Raw genomic sequence first — 14,720 nt, forward strand, 5'->3', positions numbered from 1 at the left:
TAAAGTTATTTCCCTTATGCCTAAACTTATTATTTATAAATTTAAACTGTTGCCACAAAGTTGGAAGCACAGAATCGTCTAGAATGTCATTCTAAGCTGTAGCATAAATATTTCCCTTCACTGGAACGAAGGGTCCTAGCCCGAACCCTGAAAAACAGCCGCAGACCATTATTCCTCCTCCACCAAACTTTACAGTTGGCACTATGCAATCAGCGTTCACCTGGCATCCGCCAAACCCAGATTCATCCGTTGGATTGCTGGATGGTGAAGCAAGATTAAATCAGTCCAGAGAACGCGTTTCCACTGCTCGAGTGTCCAATGGTGGCAAGCTTAACACCACTTCAGCCAACGCTTGGCATTGCACATGGTGATATTAGGCTTGTGTGTGGCTGCTTGGCCAAGGTCCCGACGAACAGTTCTTGTGCTGACGTTGCTTCCAGAAGCAGTTTGGAATTCAGTAGTAAGTGTTGCAACCGAGGACAAACTATTTTTTACACGCTACGCGCTTCAGCACTCGGCGGTCCCGTTCTTAAATGACATTAAGAGAAATTGTAAAAATAGGCAAGGTTTATGATTTTGTGCCTGTGTTAACTAGTGAAGATCATTACACAGGGGCTGAAGTTTAACCCTGACTACTGCGAAGCTTGCTGATTTACATAAAGACCCCAAAGCCCTCTACAAGCTTCACATGCATAGATCTGCATGTGCTGGGTGGAGTCAGATTTTTTTTTGAGCAAAGTGCACCTTTTGGTAACATAATACTGTGCTGGTCCAGACTACCAAAAAACAACATTCCCATGGGGGTGACAGATTTTCTTGTCGTCTTCTCATTTGTGGTGAAAGCAAAAGAAGAGTCTCGTCTTCCCTTACTAGCAAGTTGGCTGAACACAGCAGGCTAGCTAGCCTTTTAGCTTCCCACATATCCATATGAAATAATCAGATTCATAATTAAATAATATGCCCTGGCAAATATTGTTATACTTGGCAGTGTAACCTACATTATCCTAATTTTATATTCAATGTATTCACATCCATAACAGCTAAAAATATGTCATAATTTCATTATCAAACCATGTTTTCGTCCACTGTTATGAACGTACTGTCCTACCGTATAAAATTAAATCACAATAGCTGTGATGGAAACAGTTTAAAGTACAATTTAAATGCAGACAAATCATTTGTTTGTTTGACATGGTGGGATCTCGTTGTGTCGGTAAAATGGATTATGCGATAAATGGCGGTGGAAATGCCTTTATGCGTACATAATATAATGGGAAAGGGGGATACCTAGTCAGTTGTACAACTGAATGCGTCTTTCGCATTTTACCCAAGCCCTCTAAATCAGAAAGGTGCGGTGGGCTGCAATAATCGACATTCGTCTTCGGCGCCCGGGGAACAGGGGGTTACTCAGGGGCAGAACAGATTTTTACCTTGTCAGCTCGGGATTCAATCCAGCAACCTTTCGGTTACTGGCCCAACACTAATGACCATCATATCGAAGTAAACTTTAAGGCACACGGTGATATGTGGTCCTCCCACTACGACTCGGGAAACCCTCAGTTTATTAGGCTACAGAAGAAATAAAACAAATGAACTTCACAGGGTGGTGAAAGTGAACGATGATGAGCTTGGTATAAATATCGAAGGTCTTATTCTGGTGGCATGATGATCGATGTATACAAATTTAAATATTCTCGCTCTTATCCATAATTACCTCATGTAAATCTAGCCTACCCGCACAGCCTACACACTGTATCTGTGACCTGTTTGTGCACAAATCCTATTTAACGCAACAGTTTGTGACTAAACTATCGGTAGTTGAAAATGTGATGGAAACACATTCAAGTTTCTTTTTTTTTTTATATGTTACATGAAAACTTTTGTGAAAAAGTGGATTTTGTGTGCACTGTCATAACGCACTGATTTTATCTGCAACAAGTCAGTTTGGTGGAATATTTTAAGGTTTGAGCAGTCACAGATTATTTTGGTTACCAATGCAAAATAAAATGCTTATTTAATGCCAAGCTAAACCAAGACAGCAATCTTGAAGTGGTTTTGAAGTAGATTAGTATATTTACGCCATGTGAAATAATCAGATTTATAATACTATACTTGCCGGTGTAACCGACAACATTATCCCAGTTTAATATGCTGCTTGAATGTATTCACTACCATATCAGTTAAAAATAGCATGTCATGTTTTGAAGGAACCAAGAGAGCTTCATTGCCTACACAACACTGCCCCCACTGCTACACAAGGAGTGATACAGAACGTTACCATATTCATGTGACACGGAAGCATGTCAAATGTTGGGGCACACTACAAGGAGTCGTCCCTTTTGTGACGAAAAACATTGCGACACTGCTATGCTCCGTAGGGTCTGTCTCCGTAGGGTACAAATCCGTCCTTAGCTGACACTAATCTAGACCTGTGACTGGGAGGTTAATCACAGACTTGGATCATAATGTCAAGAGAGACAGTTCTTAGAGAAGTGGAGAAGTGTGGCGAAATACCATACTGTGGTCTTCCTCTAGGTACAACTACTAAACCTAATGGAGGGGATGAATATTGCAAATCCAAACCTGTTGTAGGACTGTTCCATAGTGTTTCTCCAGGCAGTAACCTTCCCTTTTATTAACCCTTTTCACTTCTGAAACCTCCCCTTTACTAGCCATTCATGTTCTGATCTGAGCCGGTCTCACTTTTCACAGTTGATGATGACGTCCTCCGGCTGGATCCTCTTCTTAAGCATGCCTTGTTTGGGGTGCTCCCCCCGTCCTCGGAAGAGACCTGGCGGCTCAATCTTAAAGTTGCCGATGCGTTCCCGGTGGTGGTCCAGTATACAGAAGCCATACTCCTCCACTATCTTCTGATTGGCCTCTTTCATCACCTGGAATATATATATTGGTTATCAGCTATGCCAATAATGCTATGAACCCCCTTCACTCATAATATTCTGTATCCATAGTAATTACACTCAATCCAATATTGAAGTAGCCATTTAGATCTACCTTGAGTAATCGCCCTGTTTTGTCCAAGTTCCACTCACCAGTTTCTCCTCTTTGCTCATGGCCTTCCTAGCCTCCACCTTCTCCTTGTGCATGGTGTGGAGCTCCCGAAAGTCACACTTATTCAGGTCACTAATTAGCACCCTCTCCTCCAGGGTCATCTCCTGCTCAGACAAACACAGGGACAAAACGCGAGAAACAGATTCACTGCCGAATTGTCCTCAGTCAATCAGAAATCTTCAGAGTAGACCTACCTAGTAAAACACAGAATGCCAACAGGTCCCTCCAACAGGGACGCTAAACAAGTAGCCCATTTATTCAGTTATGATTAATTTAAATGGGTTTTTTTTTGCCGTAAAATGTCATGACAACACTGACTCCCTTTAATGTGAACTCCTACAGCAGACGATTTGGCCTGCACAGCCCCAGGGATGTCACTATGGCCACCTCATTCTGTCGATAAATCAGGAAGCCTATTTGAGGAAATGTCAATGTACAGTGTACAAAACATTAGGAACACAATGCTTCCCAGAATTGTGTCAAATTGGTTGAATGTCATTTGGGTGGTGGACCATTCTTGATACACACAGGAAACTGTTGAGCATGAAAAGCCCAGCAGCGTTGCATTCTCCGTTCAAAGACACTTAAATATTTTGTCTTGCCCATTTACACTCCGAATGGCACACAATCCATGTCTCAATGCTTAAAAATCCATTATTAACCTGTCTCCTCCACTTTATCTACACGGATTGAAGTGGATTTAAGAAGTGGCATCAATAAGGGATTATAGTGTCACCTGGTCAGTCAATGTCATGGAAAGAGGTGTTCATAATGTTTTATACACTTGGTGTATATGACTAATTTATTTCCACTTATTTGATGAAGGATTCTATGAGAGCAGCATGTCAACATATCCAGAATCCAGAACCCCCAAAATAATTGGGGATATTCATTGAGCAAGGAATCCATACTAGCAGCACATCAACCTATTTAAAGGAAGGGGAGTTTAGCTATAGATAAATATAAAAATCTGGGATAACGAGCGCTAATGCATTGTCTTGGCACCAGTAACATTGTGATAGTTTCCCTTATGCAGATCCAGTCCAGACACTCCAATGACCGTGTGGACACTTGGAGCCACCGACCTTCCCTCTAAGCATGATTGACAGGCAGCGGGTGGGCGGAGACTGGGGGCAGTCAGGCGAGGAGAGGTTTCCCGTTATAATAAAACAGTTTAATTGGATTTGTTCATATGCGGGGAGCGACTTGTCTGGATTAGCATATCAATGCCTTTACACAAATCATATTTTCAAGAGCATTGGGCACTAAGCAGCACGAAATTAATTCTGCATGATACGCCTTTGGGCCTGGTGGAGTGTTGTGTACAGAGGACACCCCACATACACCCATGTCTGTCATACTGCATCTATACTGAACAAAAATAGAAATGCAACATGTAAAGTGATGTTCCCATGTTTTATGATCTGAAATAAGATCCCAGAAATGTTCCATACTCACAAAAAGCTTATTTCTCTCAGATTTGGTGCACAAATTTGTTTACATCCCTGTTAGTGAGCATTTCTCCTTTGCCGAGATAATCCATCCACCTGATAGGTGTGGAATATCAAGAAACTGATTAAAACATCATGATCCTTACAGGTGAACCTTGTGCTGGGGACAATAAAAGGACACTAAAATGTGGTTGTCACAACACACTGCCACAGATGTCTCAAGTTGAGGGAGCGTGCAATTGGCATGCTGACTGCAAGAATATCTACCAGAGCTGTTGCCAGAGAATTGAATGTTAATTTCTCTACCATAAGCCGCTTCCAACATTTGTTTTAGAGAATTTGGCAGTATGTCCAACCAGCCTTACTAAGGCAGACCACGTGTAACCACGGCAGCCCAGGACCTCCACATCCAGCTTCTTCACCTGTGGGATCGTCTTTGACCAGCCACCCGGACATCTGATGAAACAAAGGAGTATTTATGTCTGTAATAAAACCCTTTTGTGGGGAAAACCCATTCTGATTGGCTGGGCCTGGCACCCCCTCCCAGGCCCACCCATGGCTGCACCCTTGCCCATTCATATGAAATCCATAGATTAGGGCTTAATTATTTTTTTTATTTTTTATATGAACTTTAACTTAGTAAAATCGCTGAAATGGTTGCATTTATATTTTTGTTCAGTATAGTTAACTCTGCAGGGACATTCAACATCTCTTAGTTGAACAGTATAGGGTCCCGAGTACCATGTTCACACTCTCAACCACTACTTGTTTGGTTCTCGGTTGGACTTCCAACTCCAAAATAGTTTTTTTGTTTGTTTTTTTTATCTTAAATATGCTATACCGACAACTTGAGCCACTGATGTTATTCCAAGAACAAGCTTAGAAAACAAAGTAAGATGTTTCAAGGGCTGGTCTCTCTAGGCTTTTCTTCCTCCTCCACTCCTCACCTTCCTCCAGTCCTTGAAGAAGTTGTTTCGGAACACATCTTTTGTGGTGTATTCATGGTCAAGCATCTGAGCAAAGAACAGGGCCACCTCCTCTGCAGCAAGGCCCAGCTTCACAACTTTACCTGGTGAACAAGCACATCACACACACAGTTCCCATAAGATCCATCATCTTAGCTGGGCTACAGTTTCAGTAAGCAGCTTGCAGGTCCTAGGAGGGAAAAATATATAATGTTGTAGAATAGTTTAGGACTCAGCTTTACTTTTTCCCCCTTGTATTACTGTCTGAAACTAACAGGTGCAAATGCTTGGTAAATCTTGCCCTTGTCATGTTCTCTAAATAGGGGAGCGAAGTGGCACCACTATATGAGTAGCTGAAGTGACTAGAGGAGCTGTGACCTCAGTCAGGCTTTTGGAGCTTAGTCAGAACCAAAATGCACCATATCAACTAGTGATGGGGATTATATGATTGTTGCGCTAGTTGGCTGTACCTGCACCAAAACTCCAGTAATTGTCCTTCATAGCTTGTTCTCCATCTTTTTAAATATGAAGCCAAAATGTTTTCAAATTTCCATGACTGATCAAAACTCGTTTTCTCATGGCTCTTTTGTCCCTCTGCAGCAGACAAATGGTGAGCAACATGTTTGGACCATGGAATCACAATAATCACAGTATTGAATTGCATACATATCGTATCAGACGCTTAAGTATTGTGATAATATCGTATAGTGAGGTCCCTGGCAATTCCCCGCCATAATATCATCCCCAGAGGTCCCCTAGGAGCCGGCTCAGCAGGCCAATCAATGCCCAGAGAGAGAGAGGCCTGCAGTGAGCGGCTGTGGATTTACATTCCATACCACTCCAAATGGGTGAATTAGTTGTGGAGGCCTGGCCCCAGAGAGGGACTTCACTACACACAGGAATTAACTTATCAAACCCACTCTTTTGACATAGGAGCTGTCAGGGCTGCAATATGGGGGACAAAATGTAAAAACTATGGTTCTCAATCAAAATGTTTGATCCAGACATAAATAAATAAATAAATAAATAAAAAGAGGCTGATCTTTTGTGGGCAGCTGTTGATCCATGCAAATCAATACAGAGTTGAGGAACAATATTCTGGGGTGAATGATGAAAGGAAGGATCCTCCCCAGAGTGTCGTAGATAGAGGAGAAAGTGTCAACAACATTCAACTTTCAATCTGACCCAGACAGAATGCTTGGATAGTTTGAAAGTGAGTTACAAGCCTTCTTAGCGAAACTCTCTCATGCCAGGGAATCTACTTACATATTTAGAGTGAAGAGCCTCGCTTTGAGAAGTGTTAAGTGTTTACTTCTAAATGGTCGATGATCTGACAAGGTGAGTATAAACCTTCAGACCAGCAGGGCTGTACTGACCATTGTAGTAGAAGTTAACGTTGTCTGGGAGATGCTGGTACTCCGGTGGGAAAAAGGGACCCCTGTGCTCCAGAAACTTCCATTTTACACCATCCTCATACTTGTCCTCTTCCCACCTGAGGGACAAGAGTGCGTTTCAGAATGAGCCTCTCTTTCATAAAAAGGTTCATACAACCACCTCCCACACATCGGGCATATAGAAAAACAAACAAGCCCCACCATCTCCAGCGCTGCTGCTCTTCTTCTTCTCTTTTTTTGATCTTCAACGCTTTTGCTGCCTCAATCTCTTCCTTTGACTTCTTCTTTGTAGTGACTGGATGCTCCGCCTCCTCTTTCTTTGGCTTCTGGGAGATCAAGACAGCAGCACAGAAACAAGACAATGTACACAGTAGGTGATTTACACAATCAGTGAGCCCATTGTAAAATGTCCCAAAACAAAGCTTGTTCGTTATTTCAGCTGTACCCATCTGAGTCAAATTCGCAAAGCACTAACATTACACAATAAAATATTTACTGAACAAAAATAAATGCAACAATGTCAAAGATTTTACTAAGTTAGTTCATATGAAGGAAATCAGTGAATTGAAATAAATGAATTAGGCCCTAATCTATGGACTTCACATGACTGGGCAGGGGCCACTGGAGAGCCAGGTCCAGCCAATCAGAATTAGTTTTTCCCTACAAAAGGGCTTTATTATGGACAGAAATACTCCTCAGCTTCATCAGCTGTCCGGGTGGCTGGTCTCAGATGCTGCCGCAGGTGAAGAAGCCGGAGGTCCAGAGCTGGCGTGTTTACACGTGGTCTGCGGGATGTGAGGCCGGTTCGACATAATGCCAAATTATTTAAAACAACATTGGAGGCAGCTTATGGTAGAGAAATTAACATTTAATTATCTGACAACAGCTCTGGTGGACATTCCTGCAATCAGCATGCCAATTGCACACTTCCTCAACTTGAGACATCTGTGACATTGTGTTGTGTGACAAAAGTGCACATTTTAGAGTGGCCTTTTATTGTCCGCAGGACAAGGTGCATCTGTGTAATGATCATGTTTAATCAGCTTTTTGATAATCTACCTACCTGACGGGTGTGGCATATCTTGGCAAAAGGAGAATGCTCACAAATAGGGATGTAAACAAATTTGAGAGAAGTAAGCTTTTTGTGCACATGGAACATTTCTGGGATCTTTTATTTCAGCTCATGAAACATGGGACCAACAATTTACATGTTGCGTTTATTTTTGTTCAGATATAATTTCCACTTCTCAGTTCATGTGAAAAGTGGGGGAAAATGATGCTACTACATAAACAGCTAAAAACTAGAACATTTGACTGCGGGGAAGATGCCTACCTTCTCTTTCTTTATCCCCTCTGTGTTATTCTCTGTCCTCGGGTCAGCCTCGTCCTTCTCTTTCAATTTCCTATTAAACCTGAGGGCAGCAAATAACATCTGTGTACAGCAACAATGCGCAACACTATTTGCTCACAGGTGAAGAGGTGTGGTGTGGTGGAACTGATGTTCGCATGTTACCAACACTTAGTCATAGGGTAACTGAATGACAGATGGAGTGAGGGCATATAAATAAGGGAGACCTGCTCACGTTGGGGTTGCACTGGAACACGAGGGACCTTCCATGGGTTCATCCTCTGGTCTTTTCCTCTTTTTCCCCCTCTTTTCTGGCACAAAGTCTCCATCTTCAGGCTCCTCTTTTACAGCCAAATTAAACCTGAGGGAAGCACGAAGAGACACTGAACAATGACCAGTCACTTTCACTCCCATATCAAGTAGTTGGAAAGCATGAACACATCCTGCTGCGGTCCACCTTTTACTTCCCAGTAAGACGTAGCTATTCATAGAGTAATACCTCAATCCAAAAGTACACCATTTAGTGACCACATGTAATTACATAATTACAGTGATTAAACATTATAGAAAAGGGCCTGATGATAGTATAATAATAGGACGGCAAGCTTGTATTTCCCTGCAGTATGCCTTGGAAGTGGGAAGGAAATTGACCAAATTAATAAATCAACATTACAACCACCACTGCAACTTAATTACAGTACTGCTTCATTTCAAATGGTTGGATGGAAGGAAAAGAAAGAAAACAGCTGTAGATGCTAATTCCCATTACAGGCAGAACGGAACAGGATAATGTACAGGGTTGCCAAGTTTTGAAAATTGTTGGAGTGAGATTTCCTATGGGGAATGTCATTGTCTCCACCCCTAGCCAGGGGGTCCTTAACTGGGGGACACCGAATTAAAATCGTTTTTTTTTGTTGTTAGAAAATGCTAATATTAGCAGTGGCTAACCACAGGATAGACTGCAGTTTCTTTGTCCATAAGAAACCAATGTGAATGTAATTTGGGTGAACTATCCCTTCAAAATCTCCTGACTAGAGGTCCCTCTCCAAGAGGGTTGGTGGCCCACACCTGATCTACAGTGGGGCAAAAAAGTATTTAGTCAGCCACCAATTGTGCAAGTTCTCCCACTTAAAAAGATGAGAGGCCTGTAGTTTTCATCATAAGTACACTTCAACTATGACAGACAAAATGACAAAAAGAAATCCAGAAAATCACATTGTAGGATTTTTAATGGATTTATTTGTACATTTTGGTGGAAAATAAGTATTTGGTCAATAACAAAAGTTTATCTCAATACTTTGTTATATACCCTTTGTTGGCAATGACAGAGGTCAAACGTTTTCTGTAAGTCTTCACAAGGTTTTCACACACTGTTGCTGGTATTTTGGCCCATTCCTCCATGCAGATCTCCTCTAGAGCAGTGATGTTTTGGGGCTGTTGCTGGGCAACACAGACTTTCAACTCCCTCCAAAGATGTCCTATGGGGTTGAGATCTGGAGACTGGCTAGGCCACTCCAGGACCTTGAAATGGTTCTTACAAAGCCACTCCTTCGTTGCCTGGGCGGTGTGTTTGGGATCATTGTCATGCTGAAAGACCAAGCCACGTTTCATCTTCAATGCCCTTGCTGATGGAAAGAGGTTTTCACTCAAAATCTCATGATACATGGCCCCATTCATTCTTTCCTTTACACGGATCAGTCGTCCTGGTCCCTTTGCAGAAAAACAGCCCCAAAGCATGATGTTTCCACCCCCATGCTTCACAGTAGGTATGGTGTTCTTTGGATGCAACTCAGCATTCTTTGTCCTTCAAACACGACGAGTTCTATTTTGGTTTCATCTGACCATATGACATTCTCCCAATCTTCTTCTGGATCATCCAAATGCTCTCTAGCAAAGTTTAGACGGGCCTAGACATGTACTGGCTTAAGCAGGGGGACACGTCTGGCACTGCAGGATTTGAGTCCCTGGCGGCGTATTGTGCTACTGATGGTAGGCTTTGTTACTTTGGTCCCAGCTCTCTGCAGGTCATTCACTAGGTCCTGGGATTTTTGCTCACCGTTCTTGTGATCATTTTGACCCCACGGGGTGAGATCTGGCGTGGAGCCTCAGATCGAGGGAGATTATCAGTGGTCTTGTATGTCTTCCATTTCTTAATAATTGCTCCCACAGATGATTTCTTCAAACCAAGCTGCTTACCTATTGCAGATTCAGTCTTCCCAGCCTGGTGCAGGTCTACAATTTTGTTTCTGGTGTCCTTTGACAGCTCTTTGGTCTTGGCCATAGTGGAGTTTGGAGTGTGACTGTTTGAGGTTGTGGACAGGTGTCTTTTATACTGATAACAAGTTGAAACAGGTGCCATTAATACAGGTAACGAGTGGAGGACAGAGAAGCCTCTTAAAGAAGAAGTTACAGGTCTGTGAGAGCCAGAAATCTTGCTTGTTTGTAGGTGACCAAATACTTATTTTCCACCATAATTTGCAAATAAATTCATTAAAAATCCTACAGTGATTTTCTGGATTTTTTTTTCTCATTTTGTCTGTCATAGTTAAAGTATACCTATAATGAAAATTACAGGCCTCTCATCTTTTTAAGTGGGAGAACATGCACAATTGGTGGCTGACTAAATACTTTTTTGCCCCACTGTATGTTCCCCAAAAACTTTTCATTTCTACTAAATTAACCTACAATCAAGAAAAATCAAATAAATATTAATTTACAGGTGGTTGAGGCCGATGTGCAAAATCTTACTCTCCATAGGAATAAATGCAAAATATCTTGCCTACCATTTCGGTAGGAATAAATGACAAAACAAGATATTTGAGGCAAGGGGCATTTCAATATAGCCTACTCTCATTTTATGACAGCCACACCACACGGTTTTCAAAACTGTCCATAAATGCTTACAAAATGCACAGCCCTCATTGAAAATAAATAGAATTTTAAAAAGAGTTTGAGGACAAGATGGCAAATCCGATTTCGAATAGACCAATTACACCAGAAGAATTCTTAAGAAATATTAATAAGTTAAATAATAAGAAAAGTATGGGGAATAACAATAGTCCCGGAAGGGACAATACATTGAAAGATCATTTGGGTTTGGTGTAGCAACAGATTTAGGCTATGTCGTCTTCAGAAGATTTTCTGTAATTTGTTTGGTAATTTGTTTGGTCTTACATGATGTAAGTCACTAGAACTTACATCATCACTAGAACAATTCCCTTTCCCTACAATGGGCTAAAATATAGACTAATTAGTGTGGTCAGTGGTCAGAGTGTTGGGCCAGTAACCAAAAGGTTGCTGGATCAAATCCCCAAGCTGACAAGGTAAAAATCTGTTGTTCTGCCCCTGTTGTTCTGCAGTTAACCCACTGCTCCCCTGGTGCCGAAGACATGGGTGTCAATTATGGCAGCCCCACGCATCTCTTTGATTCAGAGGGATTGGGTTAAATGAGGAAAACACATTTCAGTTGAATGCATTCAGTTGTACAACTGACTAGGTATCCCCCTTGCCCACTAGAATCAGTTACATTTGGGTTCACAATTTGTAAGGGCAAAATAGTGTTCATAATATAGTTACACAAATCAGGTCACCCTAACAACATTTATTCTAAATGCTGCCTTTTCGTTGTTATAGCCTTATCAACCTAGTCCTCAATTGCCAATGATCAAACAAGGGGAATAATGTGGGCTATAGATCTGGGCTAATCTAAATTGTGGAATAAATCCCTAGTAGTAGGCTATATTATCACACAAAGCATTTTGCAACAATTATAGACAAAAACAGCACTACACGTTGCCGTGCTGCTCTTTTGACAATTGAGGTTATAAACTTTGATAAGCGGAGAGCGAACATGCCTGTCCAGTCTGACGTGACTGCACTCCACACTAAATCTTGAGGGGCGTCTTTACAAACGCGCAGCAAATCGCCTAGGTCCTTACTAAACCAATCACAAGCTTCAATCTGCCGCGGTTCACAGTGCAATGGCAGGAAAATTATGGATCTACCAGGTGAAGCTGGTGCAGATACAACACTCATGATGTAGAATTGCAGGTGCATATGCTCCGATTTGAAAAAAAAAGTTACACTGAATTCAGTGGAGTAATTAAAAAAATTAAATAGGGAACTTTTTTTCAATGCGTGAGAAAGAGGTGTGGTGTGAGAACAGGGCGAAATGCGTGACTCGCGCCCAATGCATGAGAGTTGGCAGCGCAGATAATGCATTTAATGGGATAGTTTGGGAATTTGTCAGAGGTCCTTTATATACTTCCCAATAGTCAGATATATTGATACCATTTTTATGTATCTGTGTCCAGTATGAAGGAATAGAGAGGTAGTTTTGCAAGCCAATGCTAACTTAGCGTTAGTGCAACGACTGGAAGTCTACAGGAACATCCAGTCATTAAACTTCCTTCAAACTGCACGCAGATACATAAAAATGGTATTCCCGAGTTTCTGAATCTGGGGAAGTAAATTGCCAAAATCCCGACCATTCCGTTTAAGGACCTCCAACCCTTCACTTCACCCCCTTTTCTTGTCACCGACAACAGTACAGATGGGTAATGATTGGATATTCTCTCAGTTTCTTCCAACGTTCTGTCTGAATGTCACCTAACTCATCTGAACAACTCATTCCTGTATGGCAAATCAACATATTCTTTCCATTTCCTAAGCAAGAGAGGTAGACTTCAATAGGATTAGGAAAATATTGAAATGCCAATAGGTTCGTCTGTGAGGGAGAAACAGCCTGAGTAAGTCTAAGAGAGTCCATAAACAGAGAATTAACTGTATATGTCATTCACTTTGTCAGTGTGACTATAAGGAAGCAAAACCGATACTGTTATCTGTAGCGGATTGTACCTTTCAGACCTAGCCTAAACTCCCACCATCCATCCCCTCAGAACACAGCGGTTTTTAATTTATTGCTTTTCTGACGAGCCACAGACACTTTTCTTCAATACAGCAGGAAATACATTTTCTGATAGACAGCAAACACTCCCTGAAAAAAAGGGGAATGGATCCTGTCCAGGCTCTTGGAAATCCAAATCACAATAATTAATTTTGATCACCTCCCTACTATTTGAAACGTTAATGGATTAAAACTACATTTCCAATGGCAGCAGAAATGTGCTGATGTGACACTTTGAGCGATATCAAGCCACACAACTTCAGAGCTGTAGTTGAGCAAAGCCATGACAATTAGCTGGCTCTCTCATTACCAATACTGTTAACAGGATGCAGTCTCAGAGGAAAATGCCCACCTCACATCATCATCAAAGCTCTCCACGCTCTCCGTTTTGAAAGCCTTGACCTAATAGAGGGAAAACAGAAAAACAAGTCAGAGCTCAGCACAAAATATAAAATTCTCAAGCTCTTCACTCAACTCCGTTTGTGGTCTGCATGTACAGTACCAGTCAAAAATGTGGACACACCTACTCAAACAAGGGGTTCTCTTTATTTTTACTATTTTCTACATTGTAGAATAATAGTGGAGACATCAAAACTATGAAATAACACATATGGAATCCTTTAGTAACCAAAAAGAAAAGTGTTAAAGAAATCAAAATATATTTTATATTTGAGATTCTTCAAAGTAGCCACCCTTTGCCTTTGACAGCTTTGCACACTAAGCATTCTCTCAACCAGCATCATGAGATAGTCACCTGGAATGCATTTCAATTGAAGGGTGTGCCTTGATAAAGGCTCATTTGTGTAATTTCTTTCCTTCTTAATGCATTTGAGCCAATCGGTGGTGTTGAAACATGGTAGGGGTGGCATACCGAAGATAGCCCTATTTGGTAAAAGACCAAGTCCATATTATGGCAAGAAGGCCAGTCCATCATTACTTTAAGACATGAAGGTCAGCCAATCTGGAAAATGTCAAGAACTTTGAAAGTTTGTTCAAGTGCAGTCGCAAAAACCAAGAGCTATGATGAAACTGTCTCTCAAGAGCACCGCCACTGGAAAGGAAGACCCAGAGTTACCTCTGCTGCAGAGGATAAATTCATTAGATTTAACTGCACCCCAGATTGCAGCCCAAATAAATGATTCAGAGTTCAAGTAACAGACACATCTCAACATGAACTGTTCAAAAGAGACTGTGTGGATCAGGAATTCGTGGTCGAATTTCTGCAAAGAAACCAAGAAACACGAGCAACGGACAGACCGGTGGAAATCTGTCCTTTGGTCTGATAAGTCAAAATCAGAAATGTTTGGTTCCAACCGCCGTGCCTTTGTGAGACAGAGTAGGTGAGCAGATGATCTCCGCATGTGTGGTTTCCACCGTGAAACATGAAGGTGGTGGTGTGCTTTGCTAGTGACACTGTCAGTGATTTATTTAGATTGAATCAGCATGGCTACCACAGCATTCTACAGTGATACGCCATCCCATCTGGTTTGAGCTCAGTGAGACTATCATTTGTTTTTCCACAGGTCAAAGACCCAAAACAGGCTGTGTAAGGGCTATTTGACCAAGGAGAGTGATTGAGTGCTGCAT

General features: G+C 41.7%; 1 protein-coding gene across 2 annotated transcripts in view; it reads right to left on the reverse strand.

The window, feature by feature from the left end:
• LOC139371069 (DNA topoisomerase I, mitochondrial) overlaps positions 1-14,720 on the reverse strand; it is a 34,047-nt gene that overhangs the window by 13,444 nt on the left and 5,883 nt on the right. For both annotated transcript variants that reach the window (XM_071111121.1, XM_071111129.1), the window contains exons 4-11: positions 13,486-13,535; positions 8,463-8,588; positions 8,213-8,291; positions 7,081-7,205; positions 6,862-6,977; positions 5,468-5,589; positions 3,051-3,173; positions 2,704-2,891 (exon numbers count right to left, since the gene is read on the reverse strand). In XM_071111121.1, the coding sequence (XP_070967222.1) occupies positions 2,704-2,891; positions 3,051-3,173; positions 5,468-5,589; positions 6,862-6,977; positions 7,081-7,205; positions 8,213-8,291; positions 8,463-8,588; positions 13,486-13,535 (929 nt within the window). The remainder of the gene's footprint in view (positions 1-2,703; positions 2,892-3,050; positions 3,174-5,467; positions 5,590-6,861; positions 6,978-7,080; positions 7,206-8,212; positions 8,292-8,462; positions 8,589-13,485; positions 13,536-14,720) is intronic.

This window comes from Oncorhynchus clarkii, chromosome 2, assembly GCF_045791955.1.
Source record: "Oncorhynchus clarkii lewisi isolate Uvic-CL-2024 chromosome 2, UVic_Ocla_1.0, whole genome shotgun sequence".
In the NCBI taxonomy this organism is placed as follows: domain Eukaryota; kingdom Metazoa; phylum Chordata; class Actinopteri; order Salmoniformes; family Salmonidae; genus Oncorhynchus; species Oncorhynchus clarkii.